Consider the following 26,837-nt stretch of genomic DNA (forward strand, 5'->3'; position numbering starts at 1 on the left):
ACGTTATCATTGGGAAAACAATAGATCACGATGAGAGAAATTGAGTGGGCACCATTGAATGTGCCCCTGAGGCGGCGGCTCGAAACGCTCTGCGCCTTTGGATGGATGAGCCTCTTTCTGTTCGGAGAACTGTGGATGTTGATCTACTATTTCTATTTGCTGGTAAGAGTTTCCATTGTTCTTCGGTTGAAGTAAGTAAGCATTGTCTGTTGATCTACAACACTCAGATATTCGGAGGACTTCTGGCAAAGACATTCTGCGTCATCTATGGAGTGTTCATCTACGTCGATCGGAAAGCCGGGGTCAACGGAGGACGAGGACAGGGGTGAGTGTAATTTAGATTAATACGTAATTTACGAGATATTTCGTTGTGAGAATTAAAATTTATTGATTTGATATACCTACCTATGTGTAGTGTACACAATCGAGAGCTAATTAGTGCATTCAATCAGTGATAAGCTAAATATCTTATCGATATGATGGTGCATTTAACCGTTAGTAACAGTTCAAACAATGGACCTTGCTTCTTCAATTTCAATGATTGGTTTTACAAAAAAATCAGTCCCAAAAATGCAAAAAGTGTGATAAAAGTGCGCGTTTCCGTCAAATCGTTTTTAAGTCTTCGGAGCACTTATTGCTTGCATCATAAGGAATAAGTGCACCCAAGACTTCAAGACAATTAGACGTAAACTAGCAGTTTTATCACACTTTTTAATAAGTGAAAACGCGCTTACAATTTGGTGTGAAACGCGCAATATATGGCCAAAAGGGGTTTCTACGACAACATTGGTCACTCTCGTACATATTCTAGACCATAATCGACCCCATCAAGCGACAAACAGTCAACTCTCGCTTACTCAAAAGTGAAGAGATCAACGAGGGGCACCTCCCATATCTTACACACTTGTGACCCGTATGCGAAATTATTTGTAAAAAAGTCACTGTTGAAAGATAATCACATATTTTTCTCAGCAAAAATAAATGTCGTAAAATACAGTGAACTCCCTACAACTCGATGCCCATTAACTCGATATCGAGTTGTAGAACCATAGTAAAAATGAATTTCATGGCTACCAGTGTTGGTAAAATCATCAATTAAATTATGTTTTTCCACTCTCATACGCACTCAATATCACGCGTGATATTGAAACAAAATATCATGCTTTATATTGATTTTACAAGCTCCTTTGATATTGCGAGACTATTCACAACATGCAAAAATCAAGCTGAGAGTTGACTCGACACAAAAATGATTCCGTTGCACATCGTTTTCTTAGAAAAATAAAGTATAGTTTTCTATCTCTCTTTATCCTTCGTAGGGTTACCATATCAAAAACTTGAAAAGGAGGACATTTCGTTTTAGGTTTAGAGGTAAAGGAGAACAATGTGTCCTTTTCTCGACATGAAAGGAGGACAACGAATTTTTCATAACTTGTAGTCGTTATCAATTCAATTCATCTGAAAATGCTAGTTAATTTATTTTTTATACTAGAAAATGATCTAGTCCAGCTGTTCTGCATGAAAACTACAGCTTTACAGCCTTAAAACCATCCCAAATTTTATCATGTACAAAAATCAGGATACATGCCATCGCTGATTGGAACCAACATGAAAAGGAACATCTAAGCAACCTGTAAATTTTACCATTGATTCAGCATAAAACTCTTAACCAATACCTAAAATCCCCTAGAACCAGAGCGTCAAAATTAAACACATGTTGCCATGTTGGATTGCTGTGTTTCATTTAGTGAATTTTCACTTAAATTTTAAAGATGGGAAGTTTTCAAATAACCCTGGTATTTCATCAGACTTATTTTTGACAGACAAGCAATCCATTTTGACAAAAACCTGCTCGAAAATCGGCCAAACAACACGAGAGGGATTTTCGAACATAATAATATATTTTCGAAATTTCAACATTACATGAAAATACCTAAATTGTAACACAGTCTAAGGCTCTAACAACACTATCAGGCAGATGATTTTTTTTCCCTATTTGATGGTAGTGTTAGTATGCGTGGGCGAACTACCAGTTACGCCAAATCGACGATCAAATGCATTGTTTACAAAAGCTGATACGTCCCTTCGAAAACTTTGAACGAATCGAAATTTGGTGAATTTTTACTCAAATTTGTCACTTCGAAAATAAATTATAATGTTAGTAATTCTCTCTGTTGTTCTTCTTCTTCCTCATCGCATTTCAAGCTTATTTCGTATGGCATATTAGCTTTTTGCGTGCTCTCAACTTAGTGTTCTAGATGCACTTCCACAGTTATTAATTGAGAGATTTCGATGCCTGTACCATTTTTCCATTACTATAATTGTGTGGCAAGTACAATCATACTCTATGCCCAGGGAAGTCGAGAAATTTCCAACCCGAAACATTCCTAGACCGGGCCGGGAATCGAACCTAGCCACCTCCAGCATGGTCTTGCTTTGTAGCTGTGCCTTTACCGGCTGAGCTAAGGGAGGTCTCTCTGTTGTTGATCATCCTAACTTCGAGGAATTGTTTGTCAAAATTGATCACTGGTCTGTCAGAAATAAGTCTGGTTTATTTACTAAAATTTCATTTGTCAAATTTAAGTGCAAATTCACCAAATGAACCACAGCCTAAATGTAGGGGGGTTGACAGCTGTAGTATATTCCTGATCCCACTATTGAATGGTATTTGCTATATAAGCTGAGGTTGCGACATAATTAAACAAATATTCTCTGCAAACAACGATCTTGAAAATAATTTTATAAATTTGTTACGGAAAAATTATTAAAAAGGAGGACATTTTCGGGCAAAAGGAGGATGTAGAAAAATTATTGAAAAAGGAGGACATGTCCTCCTTTAGGATACCATATGCTAACCCTAACTCTTCGCCGATGGCAGACACGAAGCTACTGCTGCCAGCAGTGACGGTAGCTTCGGCCACGTAAAGCAAAAATCATGAAACTCAAACTCAACACAGTTTGTTTAGAATTGTAAAGGCTGACTAAAAGTAAATTGGTGCGCACAAAAAGACCTGTAATTCGTGATTCAATAAGTTTTAAAAGTCCATTAATGGTTGCTTTACAGTATTTTTATTAAAACTTCAAAGTTACATTCTCCAGTTCGAACGAAATCTTGAACCTTCCTCTTGATGGAGCCCATGAGCGCCCGCACGGAATCACCGCATTCCTTTCATTTTGCTCGCATTTGCTGGATGTCCTTGACTGCCCCACCGCTTCGTCGAAGTCGCTGCTTTGAAATTGCCCAGTATTTTTCGATTGGTCAAAATTCCGGGCAATTCGGGACAAAATCGATCTTGTTGGCAGTATACCACTCTAGAACCACCTTGGAGTAGTGGCAGCTGGCCAAATCTGGCCAAAGGATGACTTTGCCCCTATGCTTGCGGATGAACGGCAATACACGCTTTTTCAGTCATTCTTCGATGTAAACATGGGATGTCATCGTCGAGGATGTGACGAATGGTTCCGTTTTCAGGCCACAACTGCAAATCGCTTGCCATCTCATGGCCTTCTTCGCGAACTTGTCGGCAAACAAGAACTTGAGTCTTCCCGGCACATCCCCACGTCCAGTTGTGATGTAAAACTTTTACCGGGAAGCTGCTTAAAATCGAGTTTGACGTATGTTTCGTCATCGTATAACGTGCAGCCCTTGTATTTAGTCAAAACAAGAGTCTTGCACGCTTTTTGACAATGGAATTCTGCTGCATATGCCGGTTCGGATGTTAACTGGCTTTGTACGACTTGTATGCTTCCCTGGCAAGCATGTTCCGCACCGTTTGAAAGTTGGCGTTGTACCTTCTTGCCGCATCTCGGATCGATAGATCGGGGTTGGCTTTAACGCACCTCAACACCTTGCTGCGCAGTTGACGATCCCTGGTTCCAGTTTTTTCGTAGGTTCGCTGATTCCTTTACACACTCAGGGTTTCCTTGTAGGTTTTGAGCACTCGACAAACTGTTGTTTTCGGCATCTTCAGCACATAAGCCAACTTGGAACCGGACCACTCCGGATTTTCCAGGTGTCTGTACACAATATGTTTTCTTCTTTCGAGTTTCATTTGACGTTATTTCTGAACGCGATTGACTACCTTAAACAAACCACTGTCAAAGATTTCCGATCCCCAACACTAGAGGCGTGCTAGCGGCGCGCGAGAGGCGTACAAATTTACTTTTAGTCAGCATTTAGCTGGTGCTTGTGGTGGGATTGTGATTCTACAACTCAATAATTCTATAACTCGGTGGTCCCTTCAATATCTCGTTGTAGAGAGTTCCTAAGGGTTCGACTACCTGAAAAAACCTGGAAAATCAGAGAATATCAGGGAATTAATTTTTGGACCCGGAAAATCAGGCAATCTCAGGGAATTTAATTCAAATTCAGGTAATTGTTTCTTAATCACATAGACCTATTGATAAGAATGATCGATTTCGATAGTTTCAAACATCTTAATTACTCGGTGTAGTATGAAGATGGTTGTTCATTTCTAATTTTAAATAGAGTTGCGAACTTGTGGTTGCATTTTTGCGAATCGATTATTTTGGGCCTATCATAAATTCAGCTCCCAGTGGGTGTTGGCACATTTCTGAGTTCAACTGAGTTCCTGAGGGAATATGATTTGGACTTGAAGAATACTTTGAAGCCTTGATAAATCTTACAATATTATTTGGGTATGGATGTTTCAAAAACTTCGAGTTCAAAAGTTCAGAGAGTTCTTTTAATTTCTCTAAACTTTAAGGATCTTTACTAAAATTCCACAATATTAAAGGAAGTTCTGAGAATTTCTAGGAAGTTTCTTAAACAGTCTGTGGGAATATAAGGAAAGTTCCAAGAACTTCTGGAAAAGTTTAGAGCTCTTCTAGGAAGCTTAAAAAATTTCAAGTCCGTTCCATTAGCTTGAGGAAAACTTTGAAATGTCAGAGATATACTTCAGGGATATTCGGAGAGCTGCCAGGAAGTTAAGAAAACTTTTGCGTTGTACAGAGAACTCATTGTAAAAACTGTAATGGATATGGGTCATTCCGGCTCAAGTGGGTACAGAATTTTAAAAAGTTGTGGTCGATGTCACCGATTTGAGCCAAACTTGGCCAAAATGCTTATTTTGGCATTCTGAACAAACGCCTTTTTTGATTTTGCTCTAAACTGCCTAGATCCTTTTGGGGTTACAACCCTGTATATTCGATATTTTTAAAAATTTCAACTTTCAGAAGAGATTACTACACAACTAAATAAGCTATTCGTGATCTTAGAACGTCAATTTGAAGGGTTTGTAATTTAAATTATTATAAATGTACGAATATTTTGTTTTTGTTATAGTAACTACAGTAAACAGACTGATTACCGGCAGGTATCGAAATTGTTAAAAAATGGCCTATTTTTACCATGGGCGGAATTTTTTTATTTTTTAATATTTCGAGCTCAAATTTTCACCACACCTTGGAAAACTCTCGTACTTGATGTGTTTCCAAGGGTAAATGATTTGGGCAAATAGTTTTTGGGATATGACCAGATGAGTGAGTGGTAGTTTTGAGCTTTTTTGGTGGAAAATCAATACCATTTTTTTTTTCTTGAATTTCGACCTTGAATTCTTCAAGTTTCGAAAAAGTCGGGTAAGTTGCAAAAATTTCAGTAAGCTTTCGATCACCTGTAAAATGTTCCAGTAATTTGAGGGAAGTGCAGTTTAAATTTTTTTCGGTTATTTCCATTAATTTCAGTGCTTCAGAGAAGTATTTCAGAAGAATTGCGAGAGCTTCAGGAAAGCTCCAAGATCAATAGAAAAGATCAGAGTACCTCAGGGCAGGTCAATTGCCATTAATTGAATAACAGGATTTTCAAAGAAGTTCTGACCCAAGTAACCTAAATTTCCGCATTCAACGATAAAAACCCTATTTCAAGCGCCATAAAGTACATGCAAAGTTCTAAAACAACTTTCTGGCTACTTTAGAAGCTATTTAAAGCCTCCTAGAACTAAGCACTTATTAAGAACTTCAGGCAAGGCTGAAAACATGGCTACAACAAAGTTCCGAATAAGTTCCAAGCGGAACTTCTTAGCAACTTTGAAGTATCTTAAAAGTTCCCTGCGGAACTTCTTAGCAACTTGGAAGTTTCTAAAAAGAACTATGGTCCACATGACGCAATCCACATAAGTATTTTTTAGGAACAAAAATTGACAAAATTCTTATATTTATGCAGTGCATTAATATTCAATCCAAACATAACAAAAAATAAAAAGCAATTTCCTGGATTCCAACCCGTTTATTCGGCTTGCGCCACATTAAGGAGGTTTTCTGCCTGAGGCTGGTCGCCTTCATACATATAGAAGGTTACTGTCTTGGGCAAAGTTGTTCAGTAAATCAAAACCTAATGATTGGTGGACAGAAGTTCGGAATTTTCTCACTACGAGGCGCTAGTGTGCATGAATTAATTATGCCCTTCCTTGTCATCTAGGAAGTTGCTTTCTTTGGCGAAGTTGTTCAGTGGATCAAGACCTTATGGTTGGTGGACAGAGGTTTGAAATTTCCTCACTACATCCTCCGAATAGCGCGGCGGGTTGTACCATTTTCCCATCACTATTTCTCAGTTGTCCTCTAACCAATCCAATAGATTAATTGTAGATGACTAATTTAGAGTACTATAGCACTAGTCTACGATACGACAGGCTTGGGTGATGTCTTCGAGGTTGCGTAGAAGTGAGTCGATCAGAACTGTTTCGACGATGTTATTTCAAGGGTGGGAGTGAACTTTCGTCCGTTCGAGTACTGGGTTTGATTTTGCCGTGGAGCATTTTACTGGCAGCTGGTGAAAATTTCGTCCACTGTACCATTTCCATATAGGTTGTATTGCAGTTTCTCTTCCACTGCCCAATTCGCTCTCATTCTAATGAGAATGAAGCTTAATATTTGCCATGAATAATGGTCATGAATTAGATAAATTGAAAATGTAAACACAATCACAAAAGTCTAACTTCAGGGTTGTCAAACTCATGGGATATTGACACCTTGATTGATACTCTTCGGCCTACATCAGAATGATCGGCACAACGCTTGGCACAGCTTTCGGTACTTCCGAAACTCTTGGCACAGATTAGGGTGTTGCATTGTACTCCTTTATCTCCAAACCTCATATGAAATGTCCTCCTTTTCAAGTTTTTGATATGGTAACCGTAGCTATGGTACGCTTTTCAAATTACGGACTAGTTTTTTTTTAAGAAGATAAGCATGCAAAGTTGCTTAAGTAGGCTAAATATGTACACTAGACTGATGTAAAATTTGACTTTTTCGCTCCACAGTGCTTGAATGGTTTCAAATCGAGTCCTGATTAGCCTCCCAAAGTTACAACTCATTTGGTTAGAAACAGACTTCGCACAAGCCATTTGAAGTTTACATGTAAATTACTATGGGAAATCTCAACTTTTTGTTCATTGTCTTCTAGTTTTTTTCCATATTGAGCTGCGAAACAGCTCAACAGCCATTCTTATAGAAAATTTTTTCAGTTACAACTTTGCTGAAGATTGTTTCTATGTAAAACAAGACAGGGAAAAGTTATTAATTATTTAAGAGATTGGTAAACTTATGACATGATCAAGCAGCTGCTCTGTAGGCAACACTGTATTTTGCAGTGTGACATAGTAGCCATGATTTTTGTGTCCTATTCAACGCCCCGGAAACACCAATGTTGCCTGCTGAGCAGTTGATTGAGCATGATAATAAGACACCAGCGCATTGGACCATTGATAACTTTCGATCCTTGCATTTAATCAAAAAGTGATCTTCAGCAGAGTTGTAGCTGGAAAAATTTCCTACAATTACAGTTGAAAACTTTTTAAGCAAACCTATATGGTGAATTATAAGATAGACAAGAACAAAAATCTTGGTTTAACCATAGTAATTCCCATATAAACTTCAAATGGTTTGTGCCATCTCAGTTTCTCACCAAATGGGTTCAAATTTTGAGAGGTTAGTCAGGATCCGATTTGGAATAGATTAAGTACTGTGGAGCGAAAATTTCAAATTTTGCATCACTCTAATGTACACCCACATCATTCCATTGAAATCTGAGTTGATTCTGCTAATCATTTGTCGAGTTGGCGTGAAATTTCTCCATAGTAATTTCCATATAAATTTCAAACGGTTTATGCCAAGCCAGTTTGTTACGAAATGAGTTCAAATTTTGGTAAGCTTTTCAGGATTTGGGAACTTTTTTTCTTAATTTTAATTGATCCTTGAGCTCATATCTATCAATACTAATCCACACAATATAACTTCCCGAAATTCGTCCATTCCAGAGTCAAATGGTTCCGCAACCTGTACTGTTGGAAGCTGTTCCAGACGTACTTCCCCGCCAAACTGCACAAAACGGTGGATCTCCCGGCTGATCGAAACTACATCTTTGCCGCCTTTCCGCACGGAGTATTGAGGTAAGTGACAAAGTCCATGTTCTCCCTTTTCGCCATCCAATCGGTGCTTCAAATTATTATCAACCATCAACGCCCTCCCCTTCCACTTCCTCAAGCATGACGAAGAACAATGCCTGCTTTCATTATCGCAGTTGAGTATTTATTTTTCTTTTGTGTTCGTGTGATGGTCATAAATAACTCAATATGGGGTTAATTCATTGTATGGGGTATTCTCGTTTATTTTTGCTATTCACGTGTGATAAGGATTGTCAAAATCTGTTTGACGACACAAGGTAGCTTACGGTGAACGGCGCGATGTCTTGAGAAAGTAAAAAATTGCATGTGTGAAATTGCAGCAATTTACCTACCACAGCGCATCTCGAACAAAACAATAATCGTTAAATTTCACAGCTTGCCAGTAGCTTATGTTTTCAGTTGGCTTTTGTTTAGGCTGTTTACGGTTTACTGTTGATAAGAAAATTATACGTGCCAAATTCATCGAGATGCTCTATTTGGTAAACAACATTCCATGATTAGGAGTTCCGGTTGTTTCGACAACATTGTATTTTAAACCAATCGCATTATTCGCATTCCAAGCCATTCTACTGAATGCTCATCTGCTATGAATATTCCAAAATCCTTCCAAAACCTGTTGCCTGTTTCACGTCCAAAAAGTGCATGTGATTGTCATGAGTCAATGGCCATACGATACAGTGATTCTCAGTAATGTTCGGCACCCGAGTTTCCCCAACCGTAAGTATTGGAACTGTACTATCCTTCCAAAGAAACGTCAAATTCATCCGCACCTATCATATGGTAATGGTTAACGCTCATTGGTCACAAGCACATCCAAGCTCACGAATCGCACTAAACTCCAAAGCTTCCATTTGTTGCAATTTTGCCCATTCCAGCACCGGAACGTTCCTGAACTTTGCCACCGACACGACCGGTTTCTACAAGCTGTACCCGGGTATCCGATCCCGGCCATGCACGCTCAACTTCCATTTTGTCATTCCGTTCTTCCGGGAGATCCTTCTCAGCTGGGGTCTCGCTTCGTGTGCCTCAAAAAGCGTCATGTCCATGCTGGCGGCTCCGAACGATCCAAACCATCCGAAGAACCGCGATGGATTCACTGCTAACGCCGTGGTTCTGGTGGTCGGTGGAGCTGCCGAGTCGCTGCATTGCCGACCGAACAGCTACCGGTTGATTCTGAAGAACAGAAAGGGATTCTGTAAGATTGCCATCAAGGCCGGTGCTTCGGTCGTGCCGGTCATGCACTTTGGCGAGGTGGACCTATTCGATCAGCCACCGAATCCACCGGGCTCGAAGCTACGCAACTTCCAAGAGTGGGTAAAGAACACTACCGGTATCGCCCCTGCGGCATTCCGAGGCCATGGATTCTTCCAGTACACGTACGGGGTGATCCCAAGGCCGCGGCCTCTCAATACAGTCAGTAAGTATCGTGAAATCTAACCTTAAATGAAGAGTCGACTAAACCCGATCAACCGTTTCAGTTGGAGCACCACTGCACACGACCAAGAACGAAAATCCAAGCCAGGCCGAAGTGGACGATTTGCACGAGAAATTCTGCAAGTCGTTGGTGGATTTGTTTGAGAAGAACAAGTCGAAATTCGTCGTGGACTACAAAAATGTCCATGTGGAGCTAGAGTGACGGCAGGAGGGGGAGACTTAGATTAGAATAACCAATTGAACAAGAAAAATATTCCAAAGTTAGAGTGTTCTGCTAGTCGCAACCGATTGTGTTGCAAAGGAAACGGTGCCATGGGAAACAAATTAGAAAGATGTTTACCATGTCTTTTAAATTATATCTATTTTACCTTCAAGTTTTAAGTTCTTGGTATTTTATTGTAACAGATACATATAATATCATATTCCAAAGCTGGGCGTTAGAGTGGCTCAAAATTTCACTTTGGCAGGAAACCTGGCTGCTCACCCTCCAAATGATAGCAAAGGCTGTTAAAGGTTGAACACGAAAAAAATCCGGACACATTAAAAACGCTAATCGCAGGCATTTTTTGAGTTTTTTTTTTTTTTTATATTTCACTAAATCAAGCTAAGAGTGTATAGACTCACAGTAGGCATTGGTTGTCAGGATAAGTTCATTTGTTTACATCATGGCTTCACCGGAGCAAGCATGTCGTGATCAGATCCTGCACGCTCGAAACTAAAATCCTGGTCTATCCATTTTCCTGGGCAGGAATTGCATATCTCGGTTGACCGGAAGAATCTAAAATCAAAAAGAAGTCTAAATTCCCCAAAAAGTTCCTTACCAGGAGGAAACTACCGCCTTTTCTGGAGCAGCATGAAGGGGGATTGCTTATTCTGGCCGGACTTGGCAAGCTGCCACTACTCAAATTCCACCAAACAGTGGTACAGCGAAAATGGCCGGCCAATACTCCGGAACTAAGGCCAATTGAGGAATACTGGTCAATTGTGTAGTACATTCTGAAGAAAAAGGGTGGAACTGCAATTGACCTGAAGGATTTTAAGCGGAAGTGGAATTTGGCAGCCAAACAAGTGGGAACAGGGCTCGTGCAAAATCGTGATTATTCCGTGTTCAACCTTTAACTAGATGTGTTCCGAAAGAAAATCTCTCTGTTGATAAAACTTCTTCGAAATTCTCGGAATTTACTATCAATCCTCGTTACTTCTATTAGGTTCCCAAAATTTTCGCAATGTTAATTGGACTGCTCTGAAGTTCTTTAAGTGGCTCTGAATTTTTTGAAACCTCACTAATTTGTCCCACTTCTCGTGAAACTGTCCTGAAATTAATGGAATTGATTAAGATCCCTGAATTTCTCGGGACTTTCATTAACTTCAGAAAAGATGCAGAAACTTCGAAGAAGTTTGAGTACTTCAAGGATATCTAAAGAATCCAGACAACTTCACAGCAGTACAGGTAACTTGTGGAACATAGTGGGAACATTAAAAAAAAAGTTTCAAGAGCTTGAGAAAGCTTATAGATCTTCAGAGAAGTTCCAAGAACTTGATGGTAGCTCCATCAGTTTCAGACAACTGCTAATTTTTTTAAGAAGTTCCAAGATCTTCAAGGTAGTTCAGACAAGACGATTAAAGGAATTAAGGGCTATTTTGTTAACATTAGAGTACTTTGGGGAAGAACGGATAACTTTAAAGAAGTTGCAAGAACTTGCAAGAAGTTTCAAGGAAGTATTTCTGTAAAATTTGCTTAAAAATTTCGATTTTTTAAGATAAATTCGAGTCGTAATGAATAATAACAAGCACCTGCCGATATTATCCGATTTCATACACTATTCATCGATAATCTTGGATGTGGTAGAATTATCGAGCATTATGCTGATGTTGTTTTTAGTGTGTTTTGTGATGTGAACTGTCACTTTCTTGAGCACCTGCTTTTGTGATTATTGCATGTTCAAACTCTGAAAGCAAACTGTTCACTCACATAGTAAAACCATAGAGGTAAATCTAAGACCAGAAGGTCTCGAAGAAACGTGCTCAACTTTTTGGCTCAGCTCTGGAACTCCCTTCGGTCCCAAGCTAATCGATGCACGCCTCGAAACATAGGAAAATCCACGAACCCCTGATTTTATCTGTCAAACTTTCATAGTGAATCAAAACAAACATAGTGTAGTACTAGAATTTAGACTAGAATGGCGTAAGTTAATCGATTTGCTTGTGACCAATAGGCTAGTCAAGTAGTGAGCCAATTTCCAATCGTTAGTTTCCACCGGTTGGTAATAGCCTGGATGACAAAAGCTATCAGCAGCTACTTGGTGAGGTATACAAATCTAACAAATAGGATGCGTAAAAAATATCATGTTTTTTTTTATTTTCTTGTATGAAATAATGTAGATATAAAGCATTCATAAGGCTTTCATTCGTTTCTATCGAAATGGGTAAGGTTTACTCAGATGACAAACGTCATCATCTAAGTAACCGTTACTTAGTTTCCTCCAATTTGAGTAAAAACATGTTTACCCAATTTTTGATACTTTTTCCCAGTCTTTTGCAAACTTTGTAACGGAATCCACTGCCTTTACATGTTTCCGCAAATATGCTTTGGTCAGGGCCCAAAAAGTTTCGATTGGCCTGGCCTGGGCACAGTTTGGCAGTTTGGTTTAAACACTCATTCACGTAAACATCGGTTGTCATTGTCTCCGTTGTCACAAACGGTTTGGAAAGCACACCACACTCACAAATGGTTTGCTAAACCATAGCTTTTTTACCGAATTTTTCGGTGAAAATCGACTTATCCGCGTCGTCAAAACTTCGGTCATCACGAACGGTGTAGTACTGATCACCAGGAAGAGTTTTGTAATCAAATTTAACGTAGGATTCATCGTCCATAATCACGCACACCGATTTTCCGCACAGCAATTGGTCGTATAACGTCCGAGTCGGTTTGACGGATGTAGCTTGTTTTTCACTCCGCTTTGGCTTCTTCTTATTCTTATACGTATTTAGACCCATTCTTGCCTTGGTCCGCTGGACGTTACTCTTCTAGAATCCCACCTTTTTAGCCACGTCTCGAACCGAAGCACTTTTCTTGCGAGTGAAAGCTTTCACGATATTCCGGTCCTGATTTGGGTCAACAGAATTCGGTTTACGTCCAGATTTTTATTTGTCCTGGAAAGTTGCCTCTTCACCATACTTCCGAATCGCGTTTCGAACGGCTCCGATGCTTACATCTTCCAATTTCGCTAATTGACTCAGAGAAATAGGAAGGTCCATTAATTATGTCACGCAAATTTGGCCCATTTTCAACCCCCCTCCCCTCTTTGTCACATTTTTTGTTAGGACCTTAATTTTTTTATGGCTCGTCACAGTTTCCAAACCAACCCCATCCCCTTAAATGTGTGACATAATTAATGGACGATCCCAATGTTGGGAATAGTACACCATTTGTGCACGACCTGTTTGCGCTTTTCCGGAGAAATGCTTCGCATTGTCATGGAAATGTAAAGAACCGTTACTTGCGATGCACGAAACTGTTGGCCTAAACGTAAACAATGATTCAGCGTGATAATAAGCTGTTTAAACGTCATCTGAAACAAGCAGGGGTGTTCCAAAGTCATGCTTAGACATTCTGGGACACCCTATACCCCGAATACGTCAATACGAATACGTAATCAAGCTCAATGGAGGAGGTTCTAGATGAATTCATTGGAGATTTTAGAAGCTGCCAACGAAGGTTTCATACGATTTCGACGGATTTTGTTGACGTTTTCGGCGGAGGAGGTTCCAGTAAGAAGAAAAGTAGAAGCACAAAGGCAAAGGTGAACGATTTCTGATGTCCACAATTCATATGAAAGTCAGGATTATGATAAACCGTTTGCTTTGAAATGTCCATTAATTTATTTGATACGGCTGAACCGAATTAACTTTACAGAGCCGAAGATTCATGTTCACTATACAATACATTTTAAAACTATAGTCAAAAGGTAGAACACAATAAACATTTTATCTTCTGCTATCCAATAAGCCACTTGCCGGGAGCCACTTCCAGTGGTTTCATTGTATGGCAGATTCGCCAATGAGGAGCAGAGCGCTTCCATTGCAACAATGGACGCAAAACGTGGTCAGCACTCACACATTCATCACGAAACGGTTGCTGTCCAACGACGCATCGACTGAAAGAACTGCTGATGACGAACAAAGAGGAGGACCACACAATTGTTGCTACCGAATAAACAGACGATCGCGTGACACACATTGAGAGTGGTCTGCTTCTGTTAATAGCCGAGTGAACACTCAAACCGTTTGCTTTCATTTGCGACAAATTACAATGTGACAGCGTTTGAGGGGAAGACAACAATCATGAAAATATTACTTTTCAAGCAAGTAGGCTTGCAAATCAAAATCGTCTCAGTTCGCACTTCCCAGTTCAAGTCGAATTTCCTATGGCCGATGCCATAGTGAGAGTGCAGGGAAGCGGAGAAACGAGCGAAGCGTTGAATCGAATGTAAGGATAAATATCAATAAAGTGAATTTCCATTAATGATATTATTCCTTACATTCGTTTCAACGCTTCGCTCGCCTCTTCGCTTCTCTTTGCTCTCACTATGACATCGGCCTATATGGAAAGCTCTGGGGACTTCTGACTAGAGTCCTACGTAATTCTGAGGGAAACTCCTTGTGAAATCTTGGGAATTTTTGTCAAGATTCCGATACTTTGAAAAATTGTCGTTGACTTAAGTTGCGAAACCAGACATCTAATACTATCTAAGATGTAGGAAAAAAAAGCTTTGGTGTTGTGAAATTCTCGCACGCTTAGTAGATAGAAGGAAGATTGATGAATATTTTGAAGATTTTCTGCAAAAAGATGGTGAGCGATGCGAGTAGATGGATGCAAGAGATGAAAAAAGATTTTTATAGCGTGAGATTTTCTGCTAGCGTGAGATTTTCCGACTATCTTAAATTGAGATTTAAATGTGTGGCACCCCCAGGTGTGGAGTTTTAGCCCGCACGTATGAGTTGGTAGAGGGAAAATGTAAATTTTGTGGGAGACGACGGTGGCGACGTCATAACACTCAAAAGCAACTTTGTGTAATATGAATTAAAACAAATCCTAGCTATGATTGTATGATGATTGCGCTTGATTGTATTGTTTTGTAAAGTCGCGGGAAATATCAACTGGTGGTTTTGTTATTTTTTTTTTGCGTAGAACTAGGGGAATTTACGTATTCTCGTCAATCTAATCAGCGTCCGCACTTCTATTAGCATTTTGTCAGCGTTACGCACATATATCACGTGTCTGTTTGTTAACATTCATCTGCTGCTTGCTTCTCTATCCATTCCAATCGACAGAATTTTTCAAACCGGTTTGAAAACGATTTTACAACGCTCCAAACTTCTCAGGTGAGTGTGACTATTGTCGGCAGCCTCTTTTTCTTCGGCAACCTTCCCATTAGAACTGCGTGTTAACCAGCTGTTCTATTATCGGCAACTCGAAATCAGCCCCATTTTGTAGTGCGTATACTTCATTTGAAGAAAAATCTGGCATAATAGGATTGCACGGTCGTACAAATATAATCAGATTGAAGCTGAAAGACTAAAGAATCGTTTGAATACATTCAGGGAAGTGTGTTGATGGGAAAACATAGTGAAATTATCGTTTAAATTTTGGTTGCCGAAAACAGTCAATGGGTGCCGAAGCCAACATTTACCCTACGTCCTTGTCGACTATACTGGGGTACAAATCAAAAAATATGTGTGGTGAAATAGTGTTAGGTTTTGAACGCTTGTAACTTTGTCATTTATAGATGAAATAAAAATCCAAATACGCCAATCAATAGGATATTACTTAACGAATTTTCCGATATAAATAGTTTTCCAATTTTTAATCAAAAAACTTTTTAAAATTACGCAAATGATAATTTTATCAATGTTTTCATGAACTACATGTTTTCCCCAAGCCCAGTCATCATAAACAAATACCACTTAGTTGCACATCATCCTGTTTGAACATGCAAAGATATAAATCAACGCTGCTCTCCTGCCTCTGCTCATTACCGCTTCGGACGGCGTGGCACTAGGTCCTGCAGCAAGCAGGACCAAGTCAGCGGCTAAAAGTGGATCATGGCGTGACCACCACAATAAGGAATGAGACTTGGAAAAGTAATTTATGTAAAACCCCTTAACAATAACCCGAAAAAGACATGGACTTTGACGATCACTTTTTCCGGATTTTTTTTTAAACAAACCACAATTATTAATAAAAACAGAAGTTTTTCCCTTAATTTCTTCCCGCACCAAAACTTTCAAATTTGAGAAAAAAAAAATTGCTTGAAAGACATATTCGATGATATTATGTTATTACACACAACTGAATTACACACAACTGAAAGTAACACATATCTGGTTCCTCTATATATGCAATTTTATTAACATCCCATCCTTTTTTACATATTCTGCACAAAAGAAACTTTCTGCTCCGCCCCATTCATAAAAAACGGCGGGAAATCCTGTCAGGTGCGGTTGAACATGTTTGAACCTGAAAAGATATAAAACAGCGCTGTTGTCGTGCATCTGCAGAGACCATCACCATAGAGCGCGTCAGTCGGTTGTTTGCACTTCACTCATTCAGTCCAGTTGATGTACATTTATGGTTCCAACTGAGGCTCGAATAGTGTAGTAGTCAAGCAGTTTAGTCCGGTTTTGACTCGCTCAGTCGAGTTGTTCGAGTTGCGCGTTTGTTCGTGTCGTAGTGCCGGTTTCATCGTGTGATGGGAAGGCAGCGCTCCCGGAGCAAGCTCCGTGAGAAAGCGGAGAATAGTGGCGAAGGTAGCTCGTGCGTACCTATCACAAATAGGTACGCTACTCTTCCCACCGATGTTGGGAATGCCCTACCAGCGGAAGTGAAGCGGACGAAGAAAAGGAAGAAGAATCAGGGCCAGTCCGATGGTGCGAGTGGCCGTGACACCATGACGAACGTCAGCGACATCGGTGAATTCGGCGTTACCGTCGAGCATGAAAATTCTGCCGTCCCGAGTACGGCAAAAGTCAAGCTTCCTCCACTGGTGGTGATGAAAGTGCCACTCAACACGCTCATTAGCGATCTCACATCGCTGGGCGTTGCAGCTGAATTCAAGCTGAGCAGGATCGGCACCAAGGTGATGCTGCGTACCAAAGCGGAGTACGAAGCAACCGTGAAGTACCTGAAGGATTCCAGGGCGGAATACTTCACACATGACATCCCCGGTGAGAAGCCCTTCAAGGTAGTCATCAGGGGCTTACCGAACTTCAACCCCAAGTCGATCGAAGAAGAACTTAAGGACCGTTACAAGCTAGCCCCAATCGCAGTCTTCCGGATGACGAGGAGAGACGAAAACGTGAAAACGTACCCGGATTGCCTTTTCCTGGTTCATTTCCAGAAGGGAACGGTGACGCTCAATGCGTTGAAGGCCATCCGCTCCATCAACTTCATCATTGTTCAATGGGAGCCATACCGTGGCGGCCGTCACGACGTCACCCAGTGTCAGCGTTGCCTGAATTTCGGGCATGGCACCCGAAACTGCTACATCAATCCGCGCTGTGGCAAATGCGCCCAAAATCATGTTTCCTCCGAGTGCGTTGTCGACGAGTCGGAAACATGCAAATGCGCCAACTGTGGTGGAGCTCATCAAGGGTCCGACAAACAGTGTCCCAAACGCGAGGATTTCAAGCGGATCCGAAAGCAAGCGTCCACAAGAAGCCAACCAGGACGGAAGAAGGAAAACACTCCGGCATTCAGGGTGGAGGACTTCCCACCTCTTCGTGGTACGCAACATGGTCAAGCAAATCCACGGGTGCAATCCGGCCCCCGTCAAGAAACGTCTGGTGCCTCAGCTGGACAAAGCTCTTCATCCCCCCCTGGATTCTGGAGACAACCAGAAGCACAAAACGCCAATCCCGATCTCTTCTCTGCGGATGAGCTGATGAAGATTTTCGTCGACATGACCAGCGCTCTTCGTCAGTGCCGCAACAAACTCGAACAGATCCAAGTGCTCGGTAAGTTTATCATTCGGTATGGCGTCTAAACCGTTAACTATAGTCACGTGGAACGCTTGCTCTGTACGAGCCAAAAAGTTCGAGCTTGCTGACTTCCTCCGCAAGCATAGTATCGACGTGGGCCTCCTATCAGAGACCCATCTAACGTCCGGCGACAGCTTCTGGTTGCCTGACCACAACATTATTCGGCTTGATCGCACCAGCTCCAGGGGGGGGTGGTGTTGCGGTCGTCGTCAAGAAAGGAATAAAATACCACACTCTGTCTCATATCCGCACCTCTATCATCGAGGCCCTTGGTGTGGAGGTGGAGTCGTCGACTGGATACGTCCAGTTCATCGCCGTCTACTGCCCTCGACAGTGTGCCGCCAGCAGTGGACTAGCGGCTAAATTCAAAAAAGACCTGTCCACCATCACCCGTACCGGTTCCCGCTTCGTAGTTGGAGGAGATCTGAATGCTCGCCATGAGGCCTGGCGGAACTACCAGCAGAACCAGAACGGTCGTCTGCTGTTAGACCCCTCACAGCATGGGCTGTACTCCGTTTGGTTTTCGGATGAGCCAACATTTATCTCACCGGCTGGCAATCCATCGACGCTAGACCTGTTCCTGACAAATATCGGCTTGTCCAAGCCGGTAGCATTGAACGAACTCAGCTCCGACCACCAACCGGTGGTGGCTGAACTGGGCTGCAACGTGGCTCCTGCTTCAAGCCTGCGCAAGGACTACCATCGCGTAAACTGGGCCCAGTTTGGACGCGTGGTAGACAGGCACATCATCGACAACCCGTCGCTTGACACCGTGGAGGACATCGACCGAGCGTTGGAGGGACTCCACCAAGCCATAACCGTGGCTGACGAGGCGTGCGTCCGACGAGTTCCTGTGAGGGGTAAGTTTATTGCCATTGATTCCCACACCCAATTACTGATTCGCTTGAGAAATGTGCGTAGACGCCAGTTCCAGAGAACCGGAGATCTAGCGAGGAGACGTGAAATGGCCGATCTGAACAAGGAGATTGCTTCCAGAATGGTCTCACTCCAGAACGAAAGTTTCGGGCGGCTTGTCCAGAATCTGGACGACCGCTCCAGACCATTCTGGAAGGTAGCTAAGGTCCTAAAGACGCACCCCAAACCCATTCCTCCACTCAAAGATGAAAATGATGACGATCGGCTCATAATCACCCCTCAGGAGAAAGCAAATGCGATTGGTGAGCATATTGCCAAATCGCACTTGCTTGGCTTCAACATCCAAAGTCCGCTCGAAGTTCAGGTAGAGCAATGCGTACTCAACCTTGATTCCTCCCCTTGTGCCATCCCTCCGGAGGATAGAATCACAGTGGAACAGATTTGCTCAACGCTGAAATGCACCAAAAACATGAAGGCCCCCGGGTTTGACGGAATATTCAACCTAGTATTGAAAAATCTCAGCATGAAGGTTCACTCTCTGCTGGCTGCTGTCTTCAACAGATGCTTGGAACTGCACTACTTTCCAAGTATCTGGAAAACAGCGAAAATCATACCTATCCGCAAACCCGGGAAGGACCCAACGCTAGCTTCAAGCTACAGACCAATCAGCCTCCTTTCAGCGCTGAGCAAATTGTTCGAGAAACTTATTCTCAATCGTTTGCTCAAATTTGTCGAGGAACACAACATTCTCCTACCGGAACAGTTCGGGTTCAGGAAGGGGCACTCCACAAATCATCAGCTAGTACGGGTGATGAATAACATCCGAAGTAACAAGGCTGTATCCAAGTCTACAGCCATGGCATTATTAGACGTTGAGAAAGCGTTTGATAATGTCTGGCACAATGGGCTTGTATACAAGCTTTGTAACTTCAACTTTCCTTTGCATATTGTTAAAATCACCCGTAGCTACCTCCAGCAAAGGTCGTTTAAGGTATCGTTGAATGGTTGTCTTTCAGACACGTTTTCCATCCCAGCAGGAGTCCCGCAAGGCAGTCTGCTGGGCCCCTTGCTTTACAGCATTTACACTTCCGACATTCCTCCCCTTGGAGACGGTTGCGTGTTTTTCCTGTTCGCAGATGATACCGCAATAGCCGTCAAAGGAAGGATGCCTCGCGAAATAACGAACAAACTTCAACGATGCCTTAACGCCTTTACTGATTATGCCACCACGTGGAAAATCAAAATCAATGCTTCCAAAACACAAACAATCATGTTCCTCCATCGACAATCACCCAAACTAAAACCGGCTCCCTCTTGTACTGTAATCATGGATGGCACAAGGGTTGAGTGGTCCGCCGAAGTAACCTATCTCGGGATGTTGTTTGACGAAAAGCTCCTATTCCGCTCGCATGTGGAGAAAACAGTAGTCAAGTGTTCTGTCTTGGTTAGGTGTCTGTATCCGCTGATTTGCCGCAGATCCCGCCTCTCAAGGGTGAACAAACTGGCCGTCTACAAACAAATCATAGCACCTGCGATCCTCTACGCAGCTCCGGTGTGGGAATCATGTGCACAGACTCACAGGAACAATATTCAGGTAGCTCAGAATAGAGTGCTGAGGATGGTTCTTGATCGTCCTTTCGACACTAGAATAACAAATTTACATGAAGAGGCAGGCATTGCCAAAATAGATTCCAAAATTAACGAAATTAAGACTAAATTTGCACAAAAATGTAATTTATCAGAACATGCTTTGATAAGCAATTTGTATATAGTAGGTTAGGTGTACATATTAGTTGTAGGTTAGTTGTAGTTGTAAATAGTAGTTATAAGTAGTCTCCTTTTTCCAATTCAAATCAAACCAATCCCACCAAGGTGGTCATACTTTAAAAAAGGCCTGATAGGACTAGGAACTGTAAATAATAATTAAAATCTCAAATGCACTAAAGTTGAAAAGACGCATCTGTGTCACTTGAAAATTCATACATGTAAACCACACAATCACAAGAAATAAAGATCATTTAAATGGCAAAAAAAAAATGCATCTGCAGAGAGAGTTCGGTGTTATCAAGCCAACATGGAAGCAGTCATAGGTAATGCGTCACCATCTACTGATTGGGACGCTGGAGAAGGTCCTTCAACTCGAGGTAGGAAATTAAAATTAATTTGTATTGCTGATTACATCTAAAACTGGACTGCTCCAAAAAGTGTGTTAAAAGTGCACGTTTCGGTCAAATCGTTTTGGTGTCTTCGAAGAACTTATTGCTTGCATCATAATGGATAAGTGCACTGAAGACACCAATACAAATAGAATGAGACTCGCACTTTGGTCAGACTTTTTAATAAATGAAAACGCACTTAATAGACCACTTTGGGGTGAAATGCGCAGTAACCTTTGGAACCGCATACGTTCGAAATTTAAGGTAGAGTAATGAATTTTAGTTGGACCTAATTTTACCGGCGCTAATTTAGTCCAAGAAAGTCTAAGAAACTTCTTCTCCAAGCCCAATTTATGTTGAACTAAGAACCTACTTATTTGAAACCAAACGTTTGATTTGAGAAAAGTCAAAGTATTCTATTTTGCATCATTCTACAACCACGCTGTAAAGTACATATTAATGATACATGCTAATTTCATGTTAGGGTTGTCCTTCAAATTGGAGAAAAGGAGGTGCTTAAACCCCGTATGATCGTTGTACCCCTTCCTTCCCTACTTCGCTGACATATGAACCAACATTTTGTTCAATATTGAAAGTACCTTATTCTGATAAGGAAAACAACTGCCTGTTGCGTTATCATAAAATGCAACCTTCACTCTCTTCTCTGCTTCAGAGGCCTAATTCAAAACTAATGATGGAGCTACTGAAAAAATAGCGTATTTTTTGCGAATTGATTTATCCCACTACATGCATGGCGTTTTTGTGTATCATACTGAGGTGCAAATCAACAAAAAATGTGTGACGAAATAGTGTCAGTTCCTATTGTAGTTGATTTAGAATTTAGTGCATATTGATCACAGCAAAATAGTTCAACATTGATCAACCTAATGTCAATATGTAGGGAAGATCATGTCAATTCTTAACCATTACATTAAATTTAAATACATTATCTCAAATGTGTAAATTGTTTTGAGTGAACCATAACCGAAACATTGAAATACTTGATTTTTTTAAGATAGTAATATAATATAAAATAGTATAATAGTCAAAAATGTCATACGTCATACTGCGGTCGTGTCTAGGACACAACCTTTTTTTTAATAGCTCCTTACTTGAAAACGAGCATAAACACACCCGTAGACTGCTTTCTTATCGTAAACAGTGTGGTAATACAATAATCAATAAATTTTCTCATCATTCAGTGGAAGAACATTCATAAATGTTAGTAACATAAATTTTATTGTCCATATTAAATTTTCTATGCAAACGCTGATCGTAACAAACTTTATGACGTCACTACAAGGGTGATTGAGCGAATGAAAGAAACGAATCGTGCGTAGCGGAATGTAAAGGCCCACGCACATTAGATCCGGATCGGACGCGTTGCTGCAAAGTGACAGCTAAATCTATTGTCTAACTGTCAAATTTACGTCAACGCAACGCAAACGGATCTAATGTGGGTGGCCCTTAAGTCGAGTGAAAAACGAAGTACACCACTACATTCAGCCCTTAAATTCAAAACCTTGTATTGACCAGGTTATGTAAGAACTACCGAATGATCACTATTCTCAACCTCGTTCTCAACGTGATTTTCAAATCATCTTCCGCCGTCTATTACCGTCAGTGTTCGGAAAATCTTTCTCAAATCTCATTCATAGAGGGACTATTGGGGACTTAGGGGATAAAAATGCGTGCGAATCTGGCAAACTAATCTCACGCTTGAGATTCTCATGCATTTTCACGTACTCACACTCACAAATACCAGCTTAAAACTCATAAAAATCACTCAATTGTCAATTGATAACTTGCTCATGCATGTTGTGTTCCACTAAACAACAACCTCATGGAATTTGTGGAACATTTTATTCAAACACTACAGCTGCAAGTTTTCACATTTCTACTTGTTTTGATATAAAGAATGCAACAACGTCATATACCTAGTGTTTAATTTAGAATTGGGCCTCCCCTAGCTCAGTCGGTAAAGGCGTAGCTATAAAGTAGGACTATACTGGAGGCAGCTGGGTTCGGTTCCCGATCCGGGCTAAGAATTTTACATGTTTTTCTATTTATGTCTACATCAGTTTCTGACTGAAGTTGGACGTCTGTTCTCTCTTGTTGAGTGCCGGCGTAAAGTCCCAGTAGGAACGTAATTAAGCCAAAGAAGAGTTAATTTAGAATCCTTAAAAAGTGTAACTTGCATCCTGAAATGCTGAACCTCGTATAATCGTAACTGAAATAACATGATATGCGATGCTTTCTCCCTTCTAGCACCGGTTGCTTCCTCAGCTTCGCCACCGACACGACCGGCTTCTACAACCGGTTTCCCGGCATCCGTTCCCGCATCGTTACGCTCGACTTCCACCTGCTGGTGCCGGTCTTCCGGGAACTGTGCTTCAGCTGGGGTGTGGCATCCTGTTCCCAGAATGGCATCACGCACCTGCTGGAAAGTTCAAACGATCCCAAACACCCGGCCAATTCCGACGGTTTCACATCGAACGCGGTCGTCCTGATCGTGGGCGGTGCAGCCGAATCTCTGAACTGTCGACCCAACAACTTTCAGCTGGTGCTGAAGAAGCGCAAGGGATTCTGCCGGATTGCGCTGAAAACCGGCACGGCCATCGTTCCCGTCATCAACTTCGGTGAGCTGGATCTGTTCGATCAACCGGCCAATCCTCCGGGGTCACGACTGCGGCGCTTTCAGGAGTGGGTGAAGGCTACCACCGGCATTGCTCCGGCTGCATTCGTTGGACGTGGCTTCTTCCAGTATAGCTACGGGTTGATTCCGCGCCGAAAGCCGATCAATACGATAAGTGAGTAACAGTGGAATAAGTCGTTGAATGATTAATAATGGTTTTCTTTTTCTACAGTTGGAGCTCCCCTCGAAGTGCAGAAGGTAGACGACCCATCCCAGGATGAAATTGAACAGTTACATCAGCGTTTCTGCAATGCTTTGGAAGAACTTTTCGAGAAACATAAGAGCAAATATGTTAAAAACCATCAGAACGTTAAGCTCAAGCTAGAGTAATAGTTAGTTAAATTGTTGAGTTAGTCAATTAGGAATTTAGTGGAAAACAAAGCCCAAAGAAGCAAATAGCTCGCTCACTTGCACATTTATTTATAGTCATCATGAAAGCATGTAGATTATATGTAGTAAAGTAATACAACATGTGATTGTATGGTTTGTAAATGCATCACTGATTTTTTGTTTGTTCTGGAAATATATCGTTGATTGTATTAAGAATTTGTTAAATCAAAAGACGGTAGTTTCACTTCAATTTGAGAAGCTCCATGAGTGAGTTGGAATATTGCTGCAACTGATCTACGTGTCTGTAGCCAGCAATCCCGGCAGCTGCAATGGTCAAGATGGAGGAGCAGTATAAGACGCGAGTCAGGATCTGAAAGAAATGTGTTGAACGATTTGAAACTCAAGTCACTTTCCCAATTTGCTTAAGAGTTGTTAAGAGTGCATACCTTATCCTGCCACTTGCGGTTCGCAATGCATTTACTGTAGTGCATGTGGGAGAATGATACGGAATTGTACAGTGGAACCCAGGTGTTTGGGAGCAACCAGAACAGGAATTCATCCAACTTCTTTCGGAATAAATAGGATCGTTTGGTTACGAGGTCCCTCATCTGAAAATGAAAATATGTTAGTTGATTAATTTCGCTCTGTTTTTAGGCTCATGAAACATCAATCAAGACTGTTTCTTATCGGATCTTGAATCTTCCTGAAGCATTCCGTAGCGTTGCTGAATGAATCATGGATACCGCCACACAAAGGCAGGCCTCCATACAAAATTCGGACGAAACCTAAAATGTTCCAGAATCTGGCTGAAAAGCACATATCAGGCATAACATTTGAAAACGGCACAAAAGCATTTGTAAACAAACTTTCTAAGGCCCTTTACACGCGAACCAAAGTACGCCCACGCAAACCAATACCACTTTCGGAAAGGTGATAGTTGCACCTATCCGATAATGTTGTTGGTTTGCGTTGACGTACTTTGGTTCGCGTGTAAAGGGCCTTAGAAAGTTTGTTTACAAATGCTTTTGTGCCGTTATCAAATGTTATGCCTGATATGTATGTAGAAAATGTTGGGATGCTGATTCCATTTTAGGCGTCGGAAGCCTTAAAAAATATAAACTCGGGTATTGAGTAACACAGGCAGAACGTATTTAAAAAAACAGATTAAGGCATGTTATTTTTATCGTAGGGAAAGTAGGAATGGGGATGTTCGACTGTATATGGTCCTTGATTTGTTTAAAGAGTTGTATTGATGATTACCAAAGCAGCGGTAGAAAGTATAAAAAAAATTGCATATTTCAAAAATTTCAATGTAGTTTGAGAACAGTCTAGGGGCTGGTCACTCCGCATAGTGTGCCAAAAACATGCTTGGGCACACCTGGGCATGCTCATTGGTACTGTTTGGCACCCATTGCTTAAATTTTTCTGATCGTAAAGTTACTGGCAACAGTGAACTTTTTCTGCGACTGCGGAGTGTGCATGCGTCAAAAATTGTTACTGATGTTGCCACAATCCAATTTTTACAAAAGTCCCACGATGGATTCTCCAAAATCAGATTGGATTCCTCAAAACAGTCAATTCACATCCTAATGCTTGTCCGAAGCAGTAGGTACATAATTCCGCGTCGGACTGTGTACAATTCAGAGCAATCACTGGAGCAGTGCTGAAAATGATCAACATCGCTTGCATAGCAACACCCCTCTCTCAGCCTCAATCAATGTTCATCCAAGATAGTTTAGAGCCGATCCTTTAATGCACGATTTCCCTATACTTAATACATTGGATGTCACAGATTTTACAACTCCGCATCCCCCATGAGCGTGACGTACTTAATGGATGCCGTTTATCACCCTAACCCTTGAAAAAGTTCTCATCCCTTCCGAATTCACATCCTCCAGCTCCGTTATCAAAAGTTACAGACTCCCGTGACGGCAGTCTCGTCCACATTTCGACCTATCTGGGCTCAATCCGTTCATTAGATCTTTAGAACAGTGAAAAGACGGACAGTTAATAGCTAACAAAGAAACAATACCATCCGACCTCGCTTTTGCCTGGAACTGCTCGAAGACATATCAAGCTATCCCACGAAGAACGCGTTACCCACTGAGTTGCACCCACCGCTTTTTCTCGGCGGGGTTTCAACCAGTCGGTCTGGTTTTTTGCATGTGTGTAGGGTCAATGGAGAACTAGTCACTCGCAGAAAATCAGAGCGCTTGGTTGAAAACCCACCGAGACAAAGCGGTGGGTGCAACTCAGTGGGTAACGCGTTCTTCGGGGAAAAGCTGTATGTTTTGCCTGGTCCCTCAACGGCCGCGGCTGCTACACCAGCCATTCCATCGTCCAGCATAGAATGTTGCAGGATCGTCCTGGCAAGGTATGGTATGGTATGAATCTCGAAATGGGATTGTTGTACCTACTCCAGCCTCATCTCAGGTTTTGAAAAACAAAACAAAAACAAGAGCTGTCGAAATACCGGATTGCCAAACAAGGCATTATTCACAAGCAGACAAATGTCAGTTCAATTACTTATGCTGGCACAGTTGCGGCACACTGAGAAAAAAGGTGGCGCAAAATAAGTTTGTAGAGTGACCACCCCTTGGGAACAGTCCCTATTCGAAAAGTTCATGATTGAACGAAGTAGGCTGTGCCGGCGAACGTTCATGTTTGTTTTTGTTGTCCGGATTTTTTCTCGTGATTCCCCGTTCTGCAGTGCTTTTAATGAAGAACAATCCCCAGTTCAGTTTTCGAGAAGTGTGTTTTGATTTGAAATGTTAGTTTCTGTGGAACGTTCTACTAGTGAACTGCAATTGCGCTCTACATTCCGCGCAGCATCCAGGTCATTACGGAACCAACCGTTATGGATCAGGTAAAGCCTGGGGGCAA

At 41.5% G+C, this 26,837-nt stretch overlaps 2 protein-coding genes across 3 annotated transcripts in view; one reads left to right on the top strand and one right to left on the bottom strand.

The window, feature by feature from the left end:
• Positions 1–24,116, top strand: LOC135711719 (2-acylglycerol O-acyltransferase 1-like). 2 transcript variants are annotated; one of them, XM_065234688.1, is made up of 5 exons: positions 1–162; positions 228–325; positions 8,274–8,405; positions 23,198–23,739; positions 23,797–24,116. In XM_065234688.1, exons 1-5 carry the CDS (start codon positions 31–33, stop codon positions 23,952–23,954), a joined length of 1,062 nt encoding a protein of 353 aa, XP_065090760.1. In that variant the 5' UTR covers positions 1–30; the 3' UTR covers positions 23,955–24,116. The 2 variants fall into 2 exon arrangements, with proteins under 2 accessions (XP_065090760.1, XP_065090759.1); XM_065234687.1 differs by lacking the exons at positions 23,198–23,739; positions 23,797–24,116 and adding exons at positions 9,296–9,837; positions 9,899–10,228.
• The window catches only part of cn (Kynurenine 3-monooxygenase cn), a 23,149-nt gene continuing 20,335 nt past the window's right edge, over positions 24,024–26,837 (bottom strand). Inside the window, exons 6-7 of the mRNA XM_065234667.1 lie at positions 24,401–24,562; positions 24,024–24,324 (exon numbers count right to left, since the gene is read on the bottom strand). Of these exons, the coding sequence (XP_065090739.1) occupies positions 24,196–24,324; positions 24,401–24,562 (291 nt within the window). The 3' untranslated portion in view covers positions 24,024–24,195. The remainder of the gene's footprint in view (positions 24,325–24,400; positions 24,563–26,837) is intronic.

The sequence above is a fragment of the Ochlerotatus camptorhynchus genome, unplaced genomic scaffold (assembly GCF_037179485.1).
Source record: "Ochlerotatus camptorhynchus isolate MF236.1 unplaced genomic scaffold, CSIRO-AGI_Acam_v1.1 ptg000434l, whole genome shotgun sequence".
NCBI classification, from domain to species: Eukaryota; Metazoa; Arthropoda; class Insecta; order Diptera; family Culicidae; genus Ochlerotatus; species Ochlerotatus camptorhynchus.